The sequence below is a fragment of the Pezoporus flaviventris genome, unplaced genomic scaffold (genome assembly GCF_033815535.1).
Source record: "Pezoporus flaviventris isolate CSIRO_AGI_PZ_B2104156 unplaced genomic scaffold, CSIRO_AGI_Pfla_v1 ptg000031l, whole genome shotgun sequence".
Classification (NCBI taxonomy): Eukaryota; Metazoa; Chordata; class Aves; order Psittaciformes; family Psittacidae; genus Pezoporus; species Pezoporus flaviventris.
Genome location: NW_026892579.1, coordinates 40,191,283 through 40,215,027, shown reverse-complemented (window position 1 = coordinate 40,215,027; position 23,745 = coordinate 40,191,283). Strand labels below are relative to the sequence as shown.

Below are 23,745 nucleotides of genomic sequence, written 5' to 3'. Positions count from 1 at the left end.
TAACTTTCAGTTGTTCAGGCTACTTCACCATTTTCAATGTATAAAAAGTAATACTTTTTCTGCAGTAGTTGGTGGTTCTAATTCAGCAGAGCATATTATCATGTATTTATGTTTTATCAAGTCAGTTTGTGCATAAGGCATTTTGCTTTCATAGAATTTTAGCAGGGGTTTACACTTCGTACACAAGTTCAATACTTTCCTGAACAAGAGTGAATTCAGGCTTCTGTTCAGTTGGCTTTTTTTTTCTAGACCTGATTAAAACCAGAACAATCATGTTCACAACAACAAGAGGACTGAAATAATGTGGTTTTATTCATGCATTTGGTTTCATCTATTTTAATATGAGCTGTGTAGCCAGTGCTCAAGTTTTATTGGTTTGAATGATTCCCAGCATTTCCTTTTCTTTTTCTAAATGATCTCCCCTCAGACTGCAGTTCAGACTTGCTTAACTGTGTGAACACATGCTTAAGCAAATGAATAATTCTTCTGTCACTTACTATTACACATGCAACTGCTTGTAACAGTTAGGAAGTTGTATCATGTTCATTATATGTTGTTCTAAACAGTGTTTAAAATTGGCTCAGACTGCTCCAGGACTATCTTGAGAAACAAGAAAAACATGCATTACCAGACTTCTACAGAAGACGAGGCTCACAGTACTTTCCATTCCTCTTAAAAAGCAGTGCTGAATTGAATAACAAAACAATCCTGGAACAAAACCTGAATCATATGTAACTTCTCTTGAGCATATTTGGAGAAAAATTAAAGTCCCAGATGATTAAAACAAAAGCATTACATAAATACTATTCCTAATTAGATATAAAGGAAATATGTTTTTCCCTTTAATGAAAAGCAGTTGTATTAGTAGCTTCTCAATAATATATCACAGATGAAAATAAATTAAGACACTGGGAATTCAGTCATTTGAAGCATTCCCATTCTCAAATGTTAAACTATCACCAGTGAAGTTATCTGAACAGTCTAATTTAGCACAAAGTTACTTTAAGGAATATAGCACTTAATTGGGAACTCAAGGTAGACACCTACACCAACTTCCACCTGAGCTTCTCTCACTGTGTCAGGGTAAGTAGACAGCTTGCCCATCATAGGCACTAGTGAATCATCCTTTCCTCCTCATGCCCAGCCCTGACTGTTGTTTCAAAGCTTTGGTTTGGAATTTAGATAAGGCAAATACAGTTCTTTTTCAAACTGGCTAGAAAATGCTTCTGCTTTAAAATGACAACTGATGTATTTTTTTTATTTTTTTTTTTAATATAGAATCATAGAATGGTTTGGGCTGGAAGGAGCCCTAAAGCCAGTTGCAAACCCCCTGCCATAGGCAGGGATACCCTCTACTAGACCAGGATGCTCAAAGCCCTGTCCAACCTGGCCTTGAACACTGCCAGGGATGGGGCAGCCACAACCTCTTTTTGAAGAGCAAACACACATGGTCTAAAAACTACAAATAAAATACCAAAAGCTATCACTTGGCTTATTTTAAAAAAAGCGTTAACAGACAAAATCTGTTCTTCATTGATGCGTGTTTACACAAAGATGTAAACACAACTGGGATGAGCAGATCTAGGCAGGGGATACTAATCCACTATAACGATCCACCAAATCAATTGCTACTTTCCAGGACTTACCTCCCTAAGCTCAAAAACACTCTCTATAGTACTCATGTTTCTACAACACAGCGCTGAGTCATGACAATGCAAATTGAACCGAACACCACACTTCCAGGAGTATGCAGTAATCTCTTGAACTGTAAACTGCAAGCATCAGCTGGATCCAGCACAAGATCACATCTTGGTCAGACACACCATAGCAAAGGGCTGAAGACAGAAAGGATGAGGACTGAGGAGACTTACTTCAGTAATCAAGCACTGGTAATTTTCCCTAGTCACTACATAGCCTGCTCATACTTCTTTAATTCTGTGAGAACTGTGAGTTCACAGAGCAGATCTCTTAATTCTACAGTGTCACAGATGCTGGGAGGGTTAAAACAGAAGAACACTCAAATTCCCCACAACCAGCATAGCACATGTTAGCACAATATTAAGAAAAAGCAAGACACAGGCAAACAAGCAATCTCAAAATTAATAAAAATTATCACCTTCCACCCAGCTCTGGATCTCTGCCAAAAGAAAAGAACCTTATAAAACAAGTTGCATTGAAAGTCAAACAGCAAATCAACTAGGAAAGCAAGATCCACAGCTGCGGCCTCCCTCCTTCAGGTGAAAAACTCTGCCTCCAGCACCCCATGATTAAACCCCAGGGGAGGAGTACTTGGACAAGAGAGGAGAGTGTTAGATCATACACCACTTGCTCTCCAAGTATAACTTTCACTTATCCAATCATAAATTAAAAAATTCAAGTTGCCTTTCTGTACTAAATATTAGGACAACTCCCCTGTCCATCAGCACATAGTGTTACTGAGCTCTCACCTTGTTTTGAGAACCTGGGAAACACTCCGCATATAAAATTCAGTTACAAACCCTTGAGGGCACTTAATAATTTCAGGAAGACTGACAGAAAATCCTTTTAAAGTTCTGCCACCTGCTAGTCTTTTCAGATGTTTCGCAAGCTGGGATTTCTTCAAGCCTGATCAACAGCGCTGACAGAGTCTATAACTCCTCAGTAACCTCTGTACTCAATCTAGAGAATTTAGCAGCTTTGTCTTTAAAATCTTTGTATCTTATTCCCACGTGACAAATAAGGTCGCTGCAGGTCTTCTCCAGAAAGCTGTACAGAAGATCTGTACTACTTGAGAATACATTTTCCTTTTCCTCCCTTCCTCATCCCTGCCAACTTCAGCTGAACACAGAATGAAATACACACTGTTGAGTTGGTGAAGAAGTGTCTAGAACAAGATTTTTATTATGATAAATATTCATTAGACTATTTAAATTGGTTGCCTTTATCTTTCAAAGTTACACGGCATTTTTCACCTGTATGAGAAAAGAACAAGCTGGTTTTCAGAAGCAGATGAGCCAGACTATTAGCATGATAATCAGATCACAGTAACAGGTAATTGTTCTAGGTAAGCCACGACTGCAGCCTCTCCAACTTGTTTGGACAATATCAGAATGTTGCTGGTCAACAAGTAGAAAACACTATGCATTGGCTGGCTGTCTAAATTAATTTGGAGGCTTCATAGCTTCTTGTTTTACATGTGGTCTGACTCTCTTCTTAGATGACTGCATAGGCCATTTCCTTTTCCTGTATCAGGATAATATCTCAGCAAGCATTACTTAAATATTCACAGTTCAGTTGATTTTATGATGATACTGTTCTATCCTTTCTGAAAATAATTAATTACAGAGTCATTTTAAATTCTCCCTTTCATATTTCCCCTACCTCCATCCTCCTCTCCTTTCAGTACTCTTTGCAGCACAGTTCCCTTCCTCTTAATCCTTCTTCCTGTGAATTTTGACCCTAGGAACCCTTTCTTCCCATGTCTGCACATTCTCTAAGGCTCTGCTTTCACCTGTGCTGCTCATGTTCAGCAGTGTACAGACATCTTTCCCAAGAGATTCTTCTAATGGCCATTTAATACTGGAATCTAATAAGGTCCAACTTATTTTTTTTTCATTTTTGGCTTTTCATAGGTCTCTGGGAATCTTTGACATTTAGAGTTTGTATATGCTTGCAATTATCCAAAACCGAAGTAAGGTTTCACCATTTTTAAGATAACAAAATCAACCTAGGCTAAGTTTGAAAAAGAGTCGAGCAAACTTCTCAGGAAATGGACTGAAAAAGCAATTTAACTTGGAGGTTTGGAAAACATCAAGTTATGAGGGTTGGAGAGGGTTTTTTTGCATCATAATCCAGAATTCTGGTTCAATCCTTCTGTAAAGCAAGGGATATCCATAAACCAAAAGATTTTTATTGTAAAAATAATGAACCAACAGCTGCCCTGATGTGTGTAAACATCTGTGAATGCAGCTTGCATTGGAACACACATTCCCAGGAACCCAAGCTAGCTTTAAATTCACTGAAGGTAAAATTAAGTACCAACAATGAGCACAGCAGTCAAGTGCTCTGTTGAGCCTGGTTCACCTCACTTTGCTTTTGCTGCTCAACTGGTTCAGACATATCAGGCTGTTTGCAGCATAACAGTGGCTAGGATGATGCCAGCCACAGTGCATGCAGGTTACACAAAAGAATTGACAATAAAGACAATAACTGTATCAGCTGTGAAATTTACACCCAAATTAGTATTTAAACCTTAATGAAATGACCTCGTGAATTGATTGTTATGAACTAGATCCTTAATGTGGTCAGCAAGCCTAAGCAGCTACATTACTAAAGATTCTTTTTCATGCTTTCTGTGTAGTCTCATGGTACTCCCAATCTTGTTACCTCCCACACAAATAAACACACCAATAAACCTTGCTGATGGGTATTTTTTAAACATTTTTTCCCTTCCCTTGCTTAACTACCATCTACCTCTCAGGGACCATCACCTGCTGGAATAGCAGCAAATTAAAGCAACAGTCATCACACACAAATTAAATGTGCTTTAACACTGTATATTACTATGAATACAAACTTTAAAAGATAAGCAACACTCACTAAACCTAGCTGGGAAAAAAAAACAATGTAGGCAACTCTGTTCCACAGTTTGATTCTGTGTAGTCTCTTCATGAATGCCGCCTTTGCCAGAGCATAGGTTACACAGAAAAGACATACAAATGTTTAAAGGGAATCTTCAGAATCTTTAGAAGTCACTTCCAACCCAAACCCAAACCATTCTATGATTCTATGATATCATAAGCACTGCTACCACTGTTACTAGACCTGTGGATTGCTAATGAGTGAAAGTACACTGGGGAGAGCCACGGCACCCTGCTCCTCATCCTATCCTAGGTCACTATCAGAAGTAGGAGACCAGATTGAACGAGCCTCAAGTCTGACTCGGTGCAGCCATTTTTATGTTGACTAAACAAGTGGATACATTTCTTCAAACCCTGATATCCATGAATCACATACAGATGCTGATGTAACTGTGAGAGGGTGTGCCTGGAATTATTAAATGTAACCAAATGACAAAAAGAACAAAGACGGGTGAAACTGCTTCAATTCCATGTAGATAACTGCTAAGAAATACGCAGCTTGTGAGACTTCTTCCACTAGAAAAGACAAAGAGGCCAAGCACACAATTAAAGTTGCTGCTTTACAGGCCTGCCATCGAGCAGAAACGGTAACTGAAAGGTTAAGACACAAGAGTGAAATCAATTTGTTCACTTTGAAAACAGGCAAAGAGGTTGTCCAAGTTATCTGCTTGCAGCAAATGGGCAGAGGAAAATGAGGAAAAAAAAAAGTCAAGATACAATTAGAAAATCAGAAGAATTTACACCAGCAGCCTCTCTTCCTCTCTCCTTTGATAACTGTTTCAGTTGAAACAGCTACTACATCTTCAATCCCCAAATTACTCCTGATCATTGTTGCAAGGGAGTAAAAAGCACCTTTGTATAGAAAAAGAGATTAATTTTAGAAGATGACTCAATAAACAATGTATATGCATTTTTGAGAGAAAAAAAATCCAGCTGCGCTGGGATATTAGATTGCCTTAAATTGTCACAGGCAGGTCCTACTGAAGAATTCAAGATGGCATGTAGATGAGCCAGCAACCTAAACACAAGAGAAAAATCTAACTGAACATCCAGTCCAGAAGTACCTATTTACTAGGAAGGAAAAGACAAAAGAAACAAAAGGTACGACATTTTCAGCAGACCTTTAGGAGGCTACTTTCAGAGGAAGACATCTTTTTCATTACATGATTCCTGGCTAAAGTGGTTTCTGAATAAATGAATTTCAATATTATTAAACCAAGAGACATGTGCTTGAGCATTAACACTGCTCATGGTCTCTGAGAAATATCACTTTTCTGAAAAATGTAGTCTTTCCAAAACCAGCAGGTTGCTGAACTGTCAGGATGTACCATGATTTAAGAGTTTGGGAACAAATTTTATTGAATTTCATAAATATTTTGGTAGGTTTGTTTTCTTTCTTCATTAAGTAATGCTTAAAGGCAGGTATGGACAAGCTAGAGTTTCTGTTACACAACAGCAAGCTCCCATGATAAACTTGATTACAATAACCCTTTCAGCAGTGAACTTCCTCCTCAGCTATTTTTTTTTTTCCTTCAAATAAAAGCCTCACCCATGCTTCTTTTCATTCTGTGCTACTTTCTATCCTCAACAAGTATTGTGTGCACCTGTTAAAATGCACTAAAAATTACCGAGTTAGACAAGAAAAAAGGTCCCACAGATAGAAAGCCAGCCACTCCACAAAACTAAGATTACAAGGTATCTCAAAACACCAGCACCCAGAGCAAGGATAACTGCTTGTTTTAGAAAGTAAAAGCAGCATAGCTGATTAGTAGAATTTGTATGGCTAGAATTTTACACCTTTTAGGAGACTTCTCTTTCTCAAATGAAACAAGAATGACCAGCTTCTGTCTTAATTTGAATTCTTTAAATAGTTACCACTCAAAACCAAGTAAATCACATGGCAATTAAGCTCATTCAAATTTCCATCAGGAAACGAGGCTCTTACACATGAGACCTTGAATGTTTTGAGAAAAGGATCTCCGCAAACAGAGGAACACATGTAAAAGCCAGTCTGGTGGATACACTTTCCAGGGAAGCAGAAAGCCATTGTTGTTTCTTTCAGTCTGAACACTCTGGGAGAAAACAAAGCAAACATACTGACCTGCATTCATGAGTTTATGAATAGATTTAGTCAGGAATTACTTTCTTTGGATCAGGATTTAGGAAATCTTCAGGTTTCCTCACAACGGTGCCACAAACCCACCCCTTGCCTCAGGCAGGTCTCTTTGTCCCAGTTTTCCACCTTGTGATAGAGCAGCACACCACCACCTCCAAAAGCCCAGCCCTGGAGGAGCAGCCACCAGGTACCTTCCAGTTGCATGATGATGGGAAATGGCCAGCATCAAAAGAAAGAACCAATATCTTGCAACTGTACTGGCTTCATGTGGGGTGCACTAATGCAGGCTTAAACTCCCACATGAAATGAAGAGAAGGAAAAGATACACGGAGCAGCTCACTACTTTCAGCATGCTAACCTAAAAGCTCTCTTGGTTTAGAAACAACATGAGATGAAATAATTAATGATTACACCCTAGCACCTTATACCCCAGTCTCAGCTAAAAGCAAATTTATTCCCATAATTCAGAAATTCCACATGCTTAACTTTAAAACCTTAATCGCTATTCAAAGACATGAAAAGAAGATAGCATTAGCTTAAGCTGTTCACAAATCCAAGACCTTGCTTTTAGGCCAAAAGAGAATTGCACAGAACTGAAGGCTGTCAAGAAATATAATGGGTAAAGTGCAAAACCCCTTAAGCTGCCATCTCTGCCATTCCGGGATGGCTCCCCCATGACCTAGAAGTTATTTACTCTTACATGGCTTTTCACATTTGTCCTCTTGCCACATTTCTAGGCCAGACTTCTTGCAAATGCTCCTTCTTCCTCCTGGTGTTGGGATCATCACTACTATCCAACAGTAAGAAATTTTGCATTGTGAGTTTTTAAACAAGGAATTAGTTTAGTTCCTCCATCAAAAAAACTTAAGGATCACTAGAAAAATTACAGTTGGGAAAAATCTCTTTTCAAAAGCACAGTTTTTGCTTAAGAAAACTGTGTAGGTTTCATTGCTTAGGATTCTTCGCCATAGGCTACAGACACCGTTTTTAATCAGCAATTCTGTATACTTTTACCATTTAATCATTCCTCAGCATTTTTCAAGTTCAATGAGAAACATCCCCACATCTCTGAAACTTTAAAGGATGTAATTTGGTTCACCTAACTTAAAAGCTTGAAGAAGGACTTTAACGAGTTAATGAAAAATGAAGTTTTACGACCTTAAAAAAAAAGTATCCCCAGAACACAAAACCACAAACTGAAACCCTAACTGAAATCCCAGGGCAAAAAAAAAAATTTGGTTGTACCACATCAATCCTAAAAGATCTCTTTAGCCTTGCATCCAGCAGCGAGCAGGAGAGATGCGTAGGGAGGAATTTATTATGAACCAGGTAAGCCACAATGACACTATCAAACATCTGTCCAGCTTCACTCCATTTATGGCCGAGTCAGCAGTGGGATCTCTGCATTTTTCAGTTCCATTTCCCTTTTCTTTTATGTCATTTGTGCAGTCATTATCTGGCCCTTTTAACGTCCAGAACATGCTAACGCAAGGAGTTTCACCAGTCACCCACAAAACATACAAAGCCACATTTCCTGCTGCTTGACTCTGAACCTGCAGACCAGTTCTGACCTTTTCTGACACCTCCCAGTCATTCTATTGGAAGAGACATTGAACAGTTGCCACCTATACACATTCTACAAACTATCGCCACATCTTCCTCTTAGTCACATCTTCAGAGGTTGAAAGGTAAGTAGATAGTATTAATTGTTCCTTGTAGGAAAATTGTCCCTACATCTGAAGATCCTTCTTGTGACTCTGAGGAGCCTCTTAATTCGTCTGCAACTTTGAGAAGAGGGAAAGTAAGAAAAGCAAAAAACTCAACTAGAATTCCATATAGCATTTAAGATATGGATGCATGATAGATTTATATATAACATCAAGTAGGTTTTATCTCCATTCCTTTATTAGAAGTCAAGAGTTATTAGAAAATAATTCCAGTGTAGCTGGGCTACAACAACTGCATATTTGAAAACAGCATCATGAAGGGATTGCAGAAACCTGTATAATTAAGATCATACAGATATTTAAATGAAGGCTGGTACATGAACTTAATAGCATTGATAATACCAGCTTTCAGAGAATGATACAAATGGTATTCTTTAAAAAATATATTCACTTCCTATTTCACAAACATAATACCATGGACAAATGATTGACATGCACTTCATGGGTGTGCTTGGGCACAAAACAGACATGAGTGGGGAAAAAAAAGTCTATCTCTGTGCTTTAATAGCAGCTCATGGGTCAATGAATTATAATCTTTAAAGAAAGAAAACCAAAATTGAATATGTAATGCCTACCCACCGTAACAATGCCATACAAAAAATCCCAAACTTGCATTGTATCTGTCTTTTAAGGTTGTCTTCTTTCCATTCAAATTTTCTTTAATTACGATTATTTTCTCCAAATAGACTTAAGATATTTTTCTTTTACGTGAACTGTTGGACAGGGAGAAAATTTGATTAATTTCAAACTGTATTTGCTCCATCTGTATTCTCGTAAAGCAGTGAAGCTCAGAGAAGCTCATAGATTATGTATTTCAGTAGATGCAGAATGGGGAAAGTGTGCCCTTTTTTTCTTTTGTTCTTCCTCCCCAATAAAGCATTTTTTCAAGATTTATTCCACACTGCTCATAACACAGGATTAACAATTTTACCAGGAAAGACAGGAATAAAAGTGAAAAAACACCAAGACTACGTAGAATGAAGACAACAAAGCAACTTGTGTTATACTTTTGTTTGCACTGGGATATTTTATTTAATTTATCATTCTTCTTTAAAAGGCACTTCTGCAAGCATAGGTAGTTTTAGCTTACATCAGTGATATGCATCTAACCTTTTCTTACAAGGTTTACTCACCAAAAATGGTCAGCAGACCATTTTATTTTAAGACCCATTTTCAGACTAGAAAATGATTTAACATACCAGCAGTCAAAACAATGGTGTCACTTTAGGGAATGCATCGTTGCCATCTATCAAACTAGCAATACCAAAGAGTCACCAAATGGTATAAATAAATCATTTCCACCGTAAGAATGTCAGTACAGTGACCTCCCTCATGCAATATTCAGAATACAAAGGTGTACAGAGGAATTTCACTCCTCCTTAGACAGTGGGACAAAAAATATGAAGCCCTAGAACAGTGATTCACTTGATCTGCCCCTCCTAGAAGAGTACTATAATTAGGAGACGAAATCCACACCCTCAACTAAAGAAATACCAGCACTTAAGAAATACTGTCAAGTTTATAAACTTCTATTCACATACTCAAACTTTGTAATGAAACAAATGCTAATCCTTCTGCTTTTAAGTTGATGAAATTATAGTACCATAAATAGCATATTTGATATAAAACAATCACAAAGAATGGAATACCATTTGCTGTATAAAAGCACTCAGTCACATTGCATCTGATTTAGGGTACAAGCAAAGAATGATACTAGCAAACCTAAGGGAGGAATTAGCCTGAAGAGAAGGACAAATACCTACATTTTTAGTGATGCTAAAAACAGTCATAATGAGATTTCTAAGGATTTTCAGTGATCAAAATTAGAGCTTCATACAAGCTTATGCTATGTAAGCTTAGAGTTTACCCAGACTATCTAGCCCCTGGCTCTGCCATTTGGAGAAAGGCAGGTATGAGCAGTGTGCTCTATTGCCATTGCAAAGCTCTTCCCTGGTTTGAGCACAGACCTTACTGTTTCCTGTGCTGCAATAAAGTTCACCGCTCATCTATTTTACTGTGTGAGAAGCTACTCATGTTTTCTGTATTTGAAAGAATGATGAAGAAGTACTTAGGCTTTGTTGTTGGTGCAAGGTGGGAAGAATTACCACTGTGAGTGAAAGCAACATGCAAACTGTACAAGCTTGCCCAGCCCTACAGGAAAAGGACTGAGCGTAGGCAAGAAGAGAGAAGCATCAATACTCTAATAACAGTTCCTCTGCTAATCTCCATCTATCCTTCTTACTATCTACATGTAAGTTAATGAAAATGTTCTCAGTGTGAGAGAGAGCTACTCTTCAAAGCCTCCCAAGGAAGCCTTGGAAGCTACTTTTCAAAGCTTCCTATCTGTCTAAGTTTAGGCACTTCAAACACAGTAAAATATTTTAATGAATTTGTGATATGTCCTGACTGCAGGAAACCAAACAGAAGCAGCTTAAAGTATCTAACAATAAAATGCAAACAGGTGTTTCCAACATGAATAAGCTGAGCAATACACCTAGACAGAGACGTGACAGACAGTTTCCATGTGTTATTCAGTACTGTAAATTCAAAGAACTAGTTTTCAAGAAACCTGTAATACTGATGCTACTTCTGGTCAGAACATAGCCGAACTCTTCAACCAATCCTAGCAGCACAAATTACATGAACCCTCTCACACTTTATAACCAACTGGCAGAAATCATTAGAAATTAATGAGGATTGAATGCCAAATTACTTCTAACATAAAGCCATTAGCCTCAAAAGCTGAAGACTACAACCAAATCCTAGTTTTGGTTGCATTACAGCAGGTAATCATGAAAATACTGAGCAATCATCTTTTCTTAATCCATGAGAAACCCTCCAGTTTGATGTTTTCCTCCAGGCTACCTGACAGTTCTTCTGCCCCCAACATTCACAGGGAAACCAAATCAGGAGGTGTCTTAAACTACTTAAACTTGACAGCTAAATTTACAAAACAAAATGGCTTTTACTATGCTTGAACAATGCTGAATTGATTCAAGTAAATTTTTGTGGCACATCCCCAATTAATTCAAACCAGTTTTTACAGAGGAACTGAGTTGTTGGATGGTCACAAGGCACAAAATGTTTATACAGCTCAAGTATTAATTACCATATTCCAATTGTAATGTTGCCTGGAACGAAGAGAATCAGACACCTAAATCTGAGGTTTGGTATATTTAACCCTTCTGCCATAGTACTAACTCAGCCACATTCAGCCAGATTGTAACATAAATGATTAACACTACATCAACGTTTTGAACCTGGAAGATTAAGTCCTGCATTCAGTAAACCTGCACAAGGACACAAGTTCTGAGTTTAAACCTTGTTCTCAAGCAGGATAGTAAATGATATAAAAACGTGTTGCTCGTAGATATGAAAGCACACACTTTAGACCTCTCCAAATACAGTTCTGGTAGCTCACTACACTTTATATTGTAGGATAATGGAATAAAGGAAAAACCACAAATAAAAGAAGCCCCTTTTGAAGCAGACGGGGGTTTTGACTGCGCAGTGCTCCTGGATAAGAAACAGGCAAGAAAGAACACTACAGATAATTTGAAATGAAACAAGACTGAGCAGCAGGGAAACTGAAAAACAAAAATCACCCAAACCCTTGAATTTCAATGTCACAGGTAAATGGGTAAGTCATGAAACAAATGTGAAGATAAGGCAAGATTGTTCTGTAATTAGAAAATGCATAGGAACCCATCTCGTTAAAATTATATGCCAGGAAAAGAAAAATGATGTCTGAAAAAACCAAAGCAGTATCTGATAAAACTGAGTGCTTTACAAAGGAGAGGCCCAGATAATTTATACACAAGAAGCTTCAAGGAAGTAACTGAGGAGCTCTCAGAAACACAAATGTTGTTTTTTAAATAATCGTAAGAAATTCTAAACATCAAAGGACAATCCAAATTAATATGCAGTATTTTAAAAAATGTAAAAATGGGGGATTCAGGAACTCTAGAATTATTAGCTTGGCATGGATCCTGAACAAAATAATACAATGGTAATGGGAAAAAAAGGAAGCTAAAAATATCCTGTCAGTCAAGCAAAGGTCAGGAGAGGAGAGAGATGACTGAAGTTCCAGCTCCCAAAAGGAGTTGCTCTGAAAAACCTTTTTCCTTCTTTATGGGATAGCTAAAGGGAACCCAAATCAAATTAACACAAAGTCTCAGTAGAGAGAGAAGAGTGTAACTCATAATTGTACTCAAAACCTAAGAGCTGCTCTGCTGGAAAGCAAAGCATGCAGAACAAAGGAGCAAAAACAGAAGCATCCTTCATAGCAGAGGAGTACCTTGGCAAATTCACCTCAGAAATTGGATCTCTCAAATCCTCAGCAGAAGTGAGATTTGATTGAAGCTGACATAGAGAGATGGGTGGCAGAAGGATTAGTGGCAGGGAAATACGGATACAAAAGTGCTGCCAGGAATAAAACCAAGCAAAATTAAAAAAAAAAAAAAACACAAATGCCAAAATTGTAAAGAAAGAAACGGAAGAAAAGAACAAAAGAAAATACAAGCTATGGAATACTGAAAAAGAAGAAACCAAAGAATTGGCAAGTTTCCAGACAGCACAGAGATGATCATCTCTCAATGTTTAAAGCAAGCCTTTCATTCCCAAATAAAAGAGGAAAGAAATTTAATAATCCAGGCTAGGGGTGTTTGTGTGTGTGAATGCATGACTGCAAAGTATATACACCTCCAGCTAAAATAAAATAAAATAAATCCAAAGCATCAAATAGAATAAAAGACTCTGCACTGAAGCAGCACATTCTCAAAAGTGCTAAAGTTTTCCAGTCTACTTTATAAAAACATTATACTGACTTCAACACCTATCCCAGCTTATTTTAAGGAAAAAGAAGGCTCTGGATGAAGTAGACCTTTTCTTAGGGCAGCAAATATTTTTTTCCAAATTCCTCCCATCATCAATTCATACTGGACTACGAATTAAAATTCTTATTAAACTGAAAACAATGCAGAGCTAGCCAGAGCTACTGCCCTAATCCAACACAGACAAAAATAGACATAATTTTAATGTAGGTTAATAGGCTATTAAGCCTGAATATATATATATATGTATTTATATATATCTGGGAGAAGAAAGAAACAAGAAGCCTTTCAGTTAGGTGAAAGGAGAAGAGGTAGGAGAAAATCCTTACATGTGCTTTTTAGTTTTATGACAACACTGATTTCTGACAAGCACTGCATATTACTCACTTTACCAGAAAGCATTCAAGAATTTTCCACATGCAAAGGTAAGGAGGATGCTAACATCCCTCTCAGCTGGAAGTTTAGAAAGCATTTCTGTATCATAGAAAAATCTTTAGAGTAACGCTAGGAGTTATTTAAGAATCAAGACATCTAGGGATGGAAATAGGTGAATTATTTAGAGCAGCATTCAAACTAAACAGAGCTTCTGTGAACATGGCTAAATTGGAGGCGGGATATGTAAAGAGGAAACAAAACGTCACAATGTATACTTACACAAACAAAAAGTAACCTGTGTATTAATTTTCTCACATTGCAACGTTAATGCTGTCTAAAGTACATTTCTTGTTATAGGAAGCAATACTCAATGGATTATTAAAAATACCAAACAAAAACTAAAATGAAAGACCCACAGAGGAAGAGAGAGAAGAATGGAATTAAATTGTAAAACAAAAAAGGAAGCACCTTTAAGATAAAGGTTCCTAGAGAGCAAGGTCTATCAACAACACTGTCAACACTGAAGCATTCAGTGGCCTTGCAGAAGCCAGAAGGTTTCAGACAGAACTGTGCAGTTACTTCTATCTAAGATTAAAAAAATCCAAGAAAAAAGAGAAAGGACTATATGGAGAAGCCTTTCCATGACCACACTCCAGAGCAGACAACATAGCAATGACAATTTGGTAAATGTTTCTTTTGTCTCTTGAGGGCAGATTGGTGGATAATTCTGAACAGAACTGACCTAACACCACCAAGATTAACTTTCCCTTAGCCCCCAATTCCTGAGGATTAAAAAAAAAAAAAAAAAAAAAAGAGATTCTTAATAACTTTATGAAAAAGGAGTTATTTTGAAGTTGGAGAAGAAATCGAGAGAAGGGAACATCACTGAGGTCACACATGGGGCTCCTTGCCAAGTCCAGATACTTGTGCACCAAAAAAAGACGACCATTCCCAAAGCTCTTCAGAACAACAGGATCTGAAGGATATTTATGAGACTACACCTATCCTGCTGTACACAGCACATACTCCAAAGTGACGTGTTTGTTATCTTCGATACTTCAGTAAATCATGTTGCCCAACAGCCATGGGAGTGACCTGTTTACCTATATATACACATATAAATTCAAGTTCACATGTGCATGTTCAGAATGTAAGAATAAAAACCAAAAAGTATTTTTGGACATGAAAAAAAAATCAGTTTGCAATGCAGCAAGGGTAAAATATGCCAAAAAGTAATGAGTTTTATAACAAATAATGAAAGCTAAAGGTAAACTTGAGATAGCAAAGCAGAACCAACTTTAAACAAACAAAGTAATTACATAAAAGATAACTGGGTATACAGTCCTGAGACAAAAATGTAAGGAAAAACAGATCTATGGCAAGGACAAGCTGTTGCTAGCCTGAGAGAAAAGGGATGTTTGCATTAATTTTGTATGAGGATAAAGATAAATCCCTAAAAGCAAACCAGAGGATGTGTATGTTAAGGATGTATCCCTACTTCAAGCAGAAATGGAAGAAGGAATTTGTGTGTAGCTCCACTGGATGACAGATACTATCAATAAAACAAGCTGAAGTCAAATTAGCCATGAAATTTTATGTATACCACTACTAATTTACAAATTCATTTTAACTCTTACACCAGCAGGCTCTTAAAGAAATAAGTATCCCAAGCAATAAAAAGGAAACAAAGATGGCTTCCCCTCAAAGAGAAAAGACTGGGCTCATCAAAGACCACTGGCTACTGGCACAAGTCTCAAGGTCAGCAGGGATTTACCGTAGTTAAACAAATTGCAAATAGCAAAAAAACCACCACCACAAAACCAAACAAACCTCGATATCCTGCATAGAACAAACCCCAAAACTTACATATTTTAGTCTTTCTTGAGGTATAAAAGAGGGTTTTAATGAAATGGAATACGAATACTTACTTTAGGAAAAGGAAATGTTGCAAGATGAAAACTTGCTTTTCTTCTTCTGTATTGGGAACTTAGAACTTCTGAACTAAGAACTAAGCAGGAGCATCCTGCTACTGATGCTATTTGCACTTGTGAACCATCTGATGGTGCATTTAGGTAAAACTTTTTTACCAAAGGCTAGCTTCTAACATACATATGATTTTAATAGAGGAAGGGATAAATAGGATGACTAATTAAGTGAAGGCTTAGAAAAGATACTTGGAGCAATGAAATGATAAAACACACATGGAAAACAAACTATTCACTTTACACAAAGGTCTTCTTTGCAAAGTACTTTTATCTGTCATAAGATACTTGTGAGGTAGAACTTACCTCCAACAAGGACCTAAAACATGTCTAACAGTTATGCATCATGATAAAGGTGATATGGAGAGGTGGAGGCTCCTTTTTATTTATGAGGCAGTCACACCCAGAGCTCCCAGGCTGCTGGACAGAGGTGTGTCCAGGCACCATAATACTTGTGGCAAGTATTCTGAATTCAGTTTGGCAGAGTGAAGAATTATGCCCTTCTTGTTAGCTGTTCAGTTACTAGAATATGAAGTGCTAATCCACCACCTACATTGAAAATGTGAAATAGAATACAAGGCATACTATACCATCTGACTCATAGCATACTTGAGGTTGGAAGGGACCTCTGGACCGTCCAATGCCTCTGCTCAAAGCAGAGTCAACTACAGCAAGTTGCTCAGGATTGTGTCCAGTCAGGTTTTGTGCACCTCCAAAGATATGGAGATGCACAGTGGCTCAGGGCTGCCTGTTCCAGTATTCACAGTATCACAGTATGCTAGAGATTGGAAGGGACCTCGAAAGACCATCTAGTCCAATCCGCCTGCCAGAGCAGGAACACCTAATGTTACACAGGAATGTAATCACCCTTACAGTAAAAAAGCATTATGTTTAAATGGAATTGCCCATTGACTCCTGTCCTTCCATTGTGCACCACTGAGAAGAGAGCCTGACTCCATCCCCACTCTTTTCTGCCCACATATTTACACTCATTACTGAAATCCACCCCAGCCTTCTCAGTGCTAAAAATCCCAGCTCTCCCAGCCTCTCCTTGTATGACTGATGCTGCAATCACCTCTAACTGCCAAACTGTAGACAGGACAGGGAAAAATTGTCAGTGATACAGACTCTGTTCTTGCATTACACAGCACAGAAGTTCATCAGTTGGAAAGACTGAGACTAGTCACATATAGATGACGAGGCCTAAAAAACTCCTTGTGCGTGTACACATACACGTCACTACACAGAAAGAAAGTAGATGTGACTCACAATAATTATTGCACTTATTTTGTTAAAGCTATCACACTCAATCTTGTACAAATTCAGTATATTTTTGCTATCTAGGAAATTGTCACTTAAAAAAAAAAAATCAACTTTAAGCCATTGAGATTTTTTTGATACAAGCTGAGCCTTACCAAGTTAAGCTTCACCTGTACTTAATGGATACTTAGAATGACACTTAGTATGACTTTAAATCCTTCAAGCTACTAGGAAATAACTAGTTCTCAACTCAAATTTGGGCTGCAGGGAATTAGCACAGGACACAGCTACATTCACTAAAAATCCGTTCAAAATAAAAATAAAATAAGAGACATGTTGAATAGTCCTGTCAATTATCAAGATTTTTGAACATTTTTGTAGCTCATATTCACCAGACTTGAAGCACAACATGGCATTAGGGTATCTTACCTGCCTGGTTCTTAACAGTCATAATCCCATAAAGGTTTTGAAGATAATTGTCTATAAATATTATATACAGAACACCAAGGAGAGAAGAATGCAGGCTGCATTTTCAGGATGAAGTATTACACAATCTGACTTCCTGCTCCAGGACAATAACCTCATCTCTTGAATTTCTCAAAACTCAGATGTCAAAACTAGATACAGTGAACTACTGGTTATCTCAGAGCCACAACAAGCAGCAAGATCAGTCCTGAAATATAAGATGTAGGAAGCAGCAAGTAAGGTTTTTGTAATTTTCAGGCCAATGATGTAGTAACAAATGTTAAAATGAAATAAACCTAAGGATGCATTACTAAAGGAACACTGAAGGTATAGCAGGGAGCAGATATTCCTAGAAAGAAGCCACAATAATACTGGAGTGGCTGGAAAACTACACAATCTCAATGAAAACAAAGTTTAAGAGATGATGACTTGATTAGTATGTGTATCTACTTTATACTTTGGAAGTGAAGGGTGCAGGTGTTAGAATCACAAACAAGATGGAGGTCAAAAGTTACACATTCAGTTTTTAGATCAGCAATTTCCTGAAAACTAAGCAACAGACCACACTTGATACAGATTCATCATAAGCAATATGATGTTTGGGTTCTTATACCAGCTTGTGAAAGAAGGAAAGTGCATATATGCTATATAAGTGTTTAAGACAGAGGATGAAGTGGAAAAACTTCCTTTTTTATATAAAGGTGGAAAAAGATTAAATTGACCAGCTTCTGGCTCTCAAAATTGTGAAGTCCTGCTCCCACATCAGGACATGCTACAATCCATAGTGGTAATGTACTCGTGGAGGGACAGTTCAGACAATCTGAACCAACAGCTCTGGGAGAAAGTAAGCTCACAAGGACTGATGACAGAAGGATGCCAGAGGGACTCTTCATCAGGGACTGCAGTGATAGGACAAGATGTAATAGGTTTAAACTTAAACTGGGGAAGTTCACATTAGAGGTAAGGAAGAAGTTCTTTACTGTAAGGGTGGTGAGGCACTGGAATGGGTTGCCCAGGGAAGTTGGGAATGCTTCATCCATGGCGGTGTTCAAGGCCAGGTTGGACAGAGCCTTGGGTGGTGTCCCTGCCCATGGGAAGGGGAGTTGGAACTAGATGATCTTAAGGTCCTTTAACTCTAAACATTCTATGATTCTATGATGATTCTATGACATCACCTTCAGTACTGGCATCAGATCATCCTGCATGCCAGAAAAAACTATCCTAAAAGAAAGCACAAGGATCCTCCAATTGGCATCTCCTCTCTGCAAACCAGATCTCTCACTTTGAGGTGTGGTGTAACTTTTACAGCTGCAATTCATGTGAATTATGAGATTTGCTGGATGGGGGGGGGGGGGAAATGTATTTTATTTGATCCATCCAGAATACAAGTTCTATGTAGCCATTTTTGAGAGACAATAACTCCTCCACAGGATGGAGATAAAGAAGGACAGAGATATTGCAAATTAACAGTTATGTCTTGTTTTTGAAGTTTACGCCTACATTTCAATAGATCTTTCCTTAACAGAAAAAAACACAAAACAGAAAAGAAATCAAGAGGTTTTATATTAAAATTATGCCCTTATTTTTAACACTTGAGGTCATAATTATTCAGACAGGAAAGCAGTGGTATTAAAAATACCACTTATTGGAGAATAGTAACATTACTTGAAACATCATCATTGAGGGCTTAGGCTACAAACATCTTATAGCAGACTAAAACCTAGCTTTTCCTATTAGGAGATTTGCTGCTTTGTTCTCTTAAAAGCTAAGATTTTATTTGAACACTTCAAAAATCCATAACAAACTCCTTTGCAACACAAACACCACTGGGCAATCATTACCACAATGCATAATAACCTTAAATAAGGAAAATTTACATTTTACTCAAGACTGTCCATCACTATGTAGCTTCTAGAAGGGCCATAACCCCTTAAATAGATTTTAGGTTTGATATTTCAACCAGTACAGGAAGAAACAAAACAATTTAGATAGCATCTAAACCATATTTTAGGAAAAGAATAAGGAATTACAAACAAATTCAAGAGATGCTTTAAAGAAGCACCAAAAAAGATAATATATTGCCCCTACATGCAAAGCCAAGTCATTTCTGGGTGTTCCAAGAGAAGTTCTGAATACTTTTTTCTCCAAAAGTATTTATTGATTTTATTTTGACTTGGGTAATCAGCTTAATAAGACTGGTTAAAGATTAAAGCATTCTAAGTCATAGAGGGCACTGGTTTCTGCACAGGCTCCAATAATGTGAAATATCCACTGTACCACAGAAGAACAGTTTTAATCAATTTATTAGTACAGCCACCAAAAAAAAAAAACAGAATACCGTAAGATAACGAAGTTTTAGTCTTTTTTTTTTTTTTTTTTTTTAAAACATTCCCTTGAAGAAAAAAAATTACCTCTACACAAAAGATCTTAAGATCAAGTCCACGCAATTTCATCTTCTCTGGAAAATGCTGGAAAACATTCAAATATGGAATATGACCTTCAACAACAAACCTGCATTAAAAAAAAAAAAATCAAAACAAAACATATTCAATATTTAGTATGATAAATGCACACATTTATTCTAAAATTAATATACAAATCAACTTCTGATTTGAAGTAACATGGGTATTATATTGCCTAAGCAACTCGATCTGAAGCAACACACCCCTAAATGTTCTGTCAGACAAAAACCAGCTCAATCATTTAACAGGCCTTTAAGTTCAAGCTTGGATATGATTGATAAACGGTAATGTTATGGCAGAAAGCTTACAATCAACATGCTTACATGGAGTTTCTTCTGCACATTCTTCAGCCACTGCATTTCTGAAACTGCCTTAAGCCTTCTCTGAATGGCATAGATTTTATTTTTTTTTTTCAAAATTCTAAAGCTTTAAGTAAATTTTACTTTTCAGACATACACTTTCTGCTGGAGCAGCTCCAGTTGGGTAATGTTGCAGGGAGGAAAGTCACAGAAAGATGAGCAGATATGCAGAAATGAAACCCCATTAATTACATCTGTATTCTAATTTTTTAAAAGTATTTTGCAATGAATAGAAAGTATTTTGTATACTAACAAATACAAAATAATTATATTTTATTTGCATCTATATAATGCAATTTTCTGTTAAAAACAGGCTTTGGTAAAGTTGTTGACAGTAGTATTTGGGATTTTTCTTGACTTTTTCATATATATATATATATATATATATATATATATATATATATATATATATATATATATGAAGATTTAACAATAGGTACCAGTAAAAAGCCACCACCACACCAAACCCCTGATTTTAGTCGACGTTATCTAGTCTCTTAGCTAACATTCACACCAGGCAAAGCAAGCACTGAACATCCATGAATTCTCACAAGGGAATCAATGCTACCCTCATTCCAGATTAAGGCAGACTAATGGTCTCCCATAGAACTAAACTAGAACTGCCTCCTGTCTCTTCTCCAAGTCAATTTTGTTAAAAGAGGATATTAAACTTCAGTAAGTTAACATTTCAAACAGAGAAGATCCTGTGCTTTAAATGGTATTAGAGATCTGAAAACTATTTTCTCTCCTGCTAGCTGTGTTATCTGTGCATTATCTCTCTGATCTTGCTACAGAGACCATTAACTTCTTGGGTCTATAAAATCTGCAAGTCTCTTCTGGGTCCCTACAGTAGTTGTAAGGCTAGGTTCTGCAACTCCTCCCAGTGCAGGGCAGTACCTAGCCACTTCAATTGCTAGCTTGATCCAATCCCACACACTGAAACTCCAGGTTTCATAAAGCACAGCAATCTGCCACTTCCATTCAAAATCAATCTGGAGGGACCCCCCCCCCCCCCCCCCCCCCCAAAAAAAAAAAAGCACCACAAAGAACATAAGGCAGAACAGTATCTTCACAGACAGAGCAGCCACTCTTGAGGATTCACCTCCCTCCCAAGCCAACAGCAATTCACAGGCTCACCTTCCCTCTTCCAACGTAGTGCCCTCACCATCACTTGTTGCATGTTATGTTGCATGTTATGTTGCGTGTCTACTTGAAGTTGACTAAAATTGTATTAAAAGGCTGAAAAGCTTACAATTACATCCTATTTTTTCAAACATTAACTGAATTTTCAGTTTAATTAGAAAATAGAATTCAAAACAGATTAAAATGAAAAGTGCATTTCTTAACCAAAACTCTCTTGGTTAGAATTAACACATCATTTATAATGATTTCTGAAAAACAACAGCACTCTGAAAAATCATGTTGCCTGATAAATTTATTCTGAAGCTCTACGTGTTGGTTTCTTAAATGAAGTGGTAAAAGTCATTGCACAATCCTTTCTAATCATGTGGTTTAACAAAATTTCAGTAGCTTTTCTCAACCAGGGTAAATAGCATTTCCCAACCCCTAGTAGAGATGTGCACTGGTCCACACACTCGGTGCGGTTATCACGCAAACCCAGCACTGGTTGCTTGTCCTTGCCATCCCACCCGATCTGCCACGCAGCTTGCATGTCAGTTTCTTAACTCATTTTAGTCAAGGTGATCTGCACTAAATTGAAGAACTTCAACTTGAGGTATGGTTTCACAAAATGCCCTGAGCCATCCTAACAGCTCAACATAACTAGTAGTACTTCCCTCCTTCTCATCTGACCGTGTGCTCCTGTTGCTCATCATCCTCTGAGCATCAATGATGCAAAAGCATCAAGAGCAGCAAAAGACTACCCATTACCCTATTGCCAGAAATAAGAGTTTCTTTCACATCACCTGACCAACTGAGGAGGCTCACAGATGGCTCCAACAAGTGCAAGAGTTGGCAGAGGGAAGGAGATGCATCACACAGGAGAAGGAAAGAATAAAGGTAAATGAAACCTTCCTCTTTCAGCAACAGTGACCCATTACAGGCTCAGTTGATGATAAGCTTTGGCTGACACGTGTTAAGGTGCAATCACACAATTAGCTGTCAGATCTGAAGAGCTGCTACCAAGACACAGCAAGCTGCAACCTCCTGAGCCAGCACAGTAGCAGCTGGAAGAGGACAAACAATTAGGACCTTCCTTCGGGTGTGGTGTAGTGGTGATTGCAGCAAACCACCCTAACAGCTTGCTGCCTCTGAGATGGGAAATCCCACCCTCCAGTCCTCTGCCTCACACTCCTCCCTGCTGACAAAAGCACTTGTGTGACTTCTCAGACAGAGGATTAGACTGAGAACTAGTCTTTTGTTTTCCAGGTTTTGATTCCAACCAAATAGATTTCCAGACTCAGCTGACTGCAGGAGCATTACTGCCAGCACAAAGCAGAAAGGGACTGCAATGAAGCAAATTAACCTCCACGAAAGTGTCTGGTGAAACTTTATTTTGCACAATAAATTTTCTGCAGATCTACTTCAACTAATATACCATAAACAGGATGACTGGCAAGAGAAAGAGTAGGGATGTTTATGTAGGACCACAGCAACACAAACTTTGATCATCCTAAACTGATCCTGGAACCACATCCTTACACTGCAAGAAACAAGCAGTGTCCATCTAAATGCTATGGGTTGTTCTGGTTTTTAAAAACAGGTTTTCACTAACTTGGCTCTACTAATTCAAAGCATTGCAGCTGTTTAAAAAATAATGACATCTTTCCCAGTGTGAAATTACTGTCTCCATACAAAAGAATGCTCTTCTTTTGCAGGTTAAGAGTTGTTTTTACGTTCTAAAAATACATGAAACAGTGTAAATACCCTGTTATGAATACACTGTGCTGATGATTCAGGTTTTTAACACATATTCCAAAAGCCCAGATTTGGAATAGCACTTCAGAACATTTTCTTCTGTCTGCTCTTCTTCCAAACCTTTCATTTAACAGACAATCAAAACACTTGCAAGACTATGCTCTATCAATGAAGTGCTTGGAAACCTGACTGGCAGATACAATACACAGTCCATGTTCCTCTAATTACAGCAGCAGTATGCATTAGTAAGGGCCAAGTACGAAAAAAAGCCCAGGTCCTCTGCGTGCTACAAGGAAATGATGCATCTGTTAAAGCCACAGAATAATGCCACAAACCAATTACAAGTTTAGTCTTGCCAGCACAGCTAGGTATAACCTGATTTGAAAAGCATTAGTTCTCAGAATCTCAAAGTCTAGCATCTTGAAACTTCTTCCACAAACCAACAATTTTATTAATTACATAAATAATGTACACTGTATGGAGTATTGTGAGACTAATCACAATGGAAAGGGATTTAATGCGTTGCATAGACTTGAGTAGCAGGTTGTTAAAAATGTTATTTTTAAACCAAAATGTCCCTGTCAGAGGAGGTAATTGTAGTGTTTTTCTGCTAAGTGTGTCAAGTAGCAAGGAGGAGTATATTTTTGGTGTTGTAAATCCTTTAAAAGCTG

General features: G+C 37.7%; 2 protein-coding genes and 1 long non-coding RNA gene across 4 annotated transcripts in view; 1 reads left to right on the top strand and 2 right to left on the bottom strand.

The window, feature by feature from the left end:
• KLF11 (KLF transcription factor 11) overlaps nt 1-23,745 on the bottom strand; it is a 201,635-nt gene that overhangs the window by 93,625 nt on the left and 84,265 nt on the right. The window lies entirely within an intron of this gene.
• Nucleotides 1-23,745, bottom strand: part of TAF1B (TATA-box binding protein associated factor, RNA polymerase I subunit B) — a 51,117-nt gene that overhangs the window by 15,507 nt on the left and 11,865 nt on the right. For both annotated transcript variants that reach the window (XM_061460813.1, XM_061460814.1), the window contains one exon: nt 19,788-19,887. In XM_061460813.1, the coding sequence (XP_061316797.1) occupies nt 19,788-19,887 (100 nt within the window). The remainder of the gene's footprint in view (nt 1-19,787; nt 19,888-23,745) is intronic.
• On the top strand, nt 22,098-22,710 carry LOC133272997 (uncharacterized). Its single transcript, XR_009744630.1, has 2 exons — nt 22,098-22,216; nt 22,586-22,710. It is a non-coding gene; the product is annotated as an uncharacterized LOC133272997 (long non-coding RNA).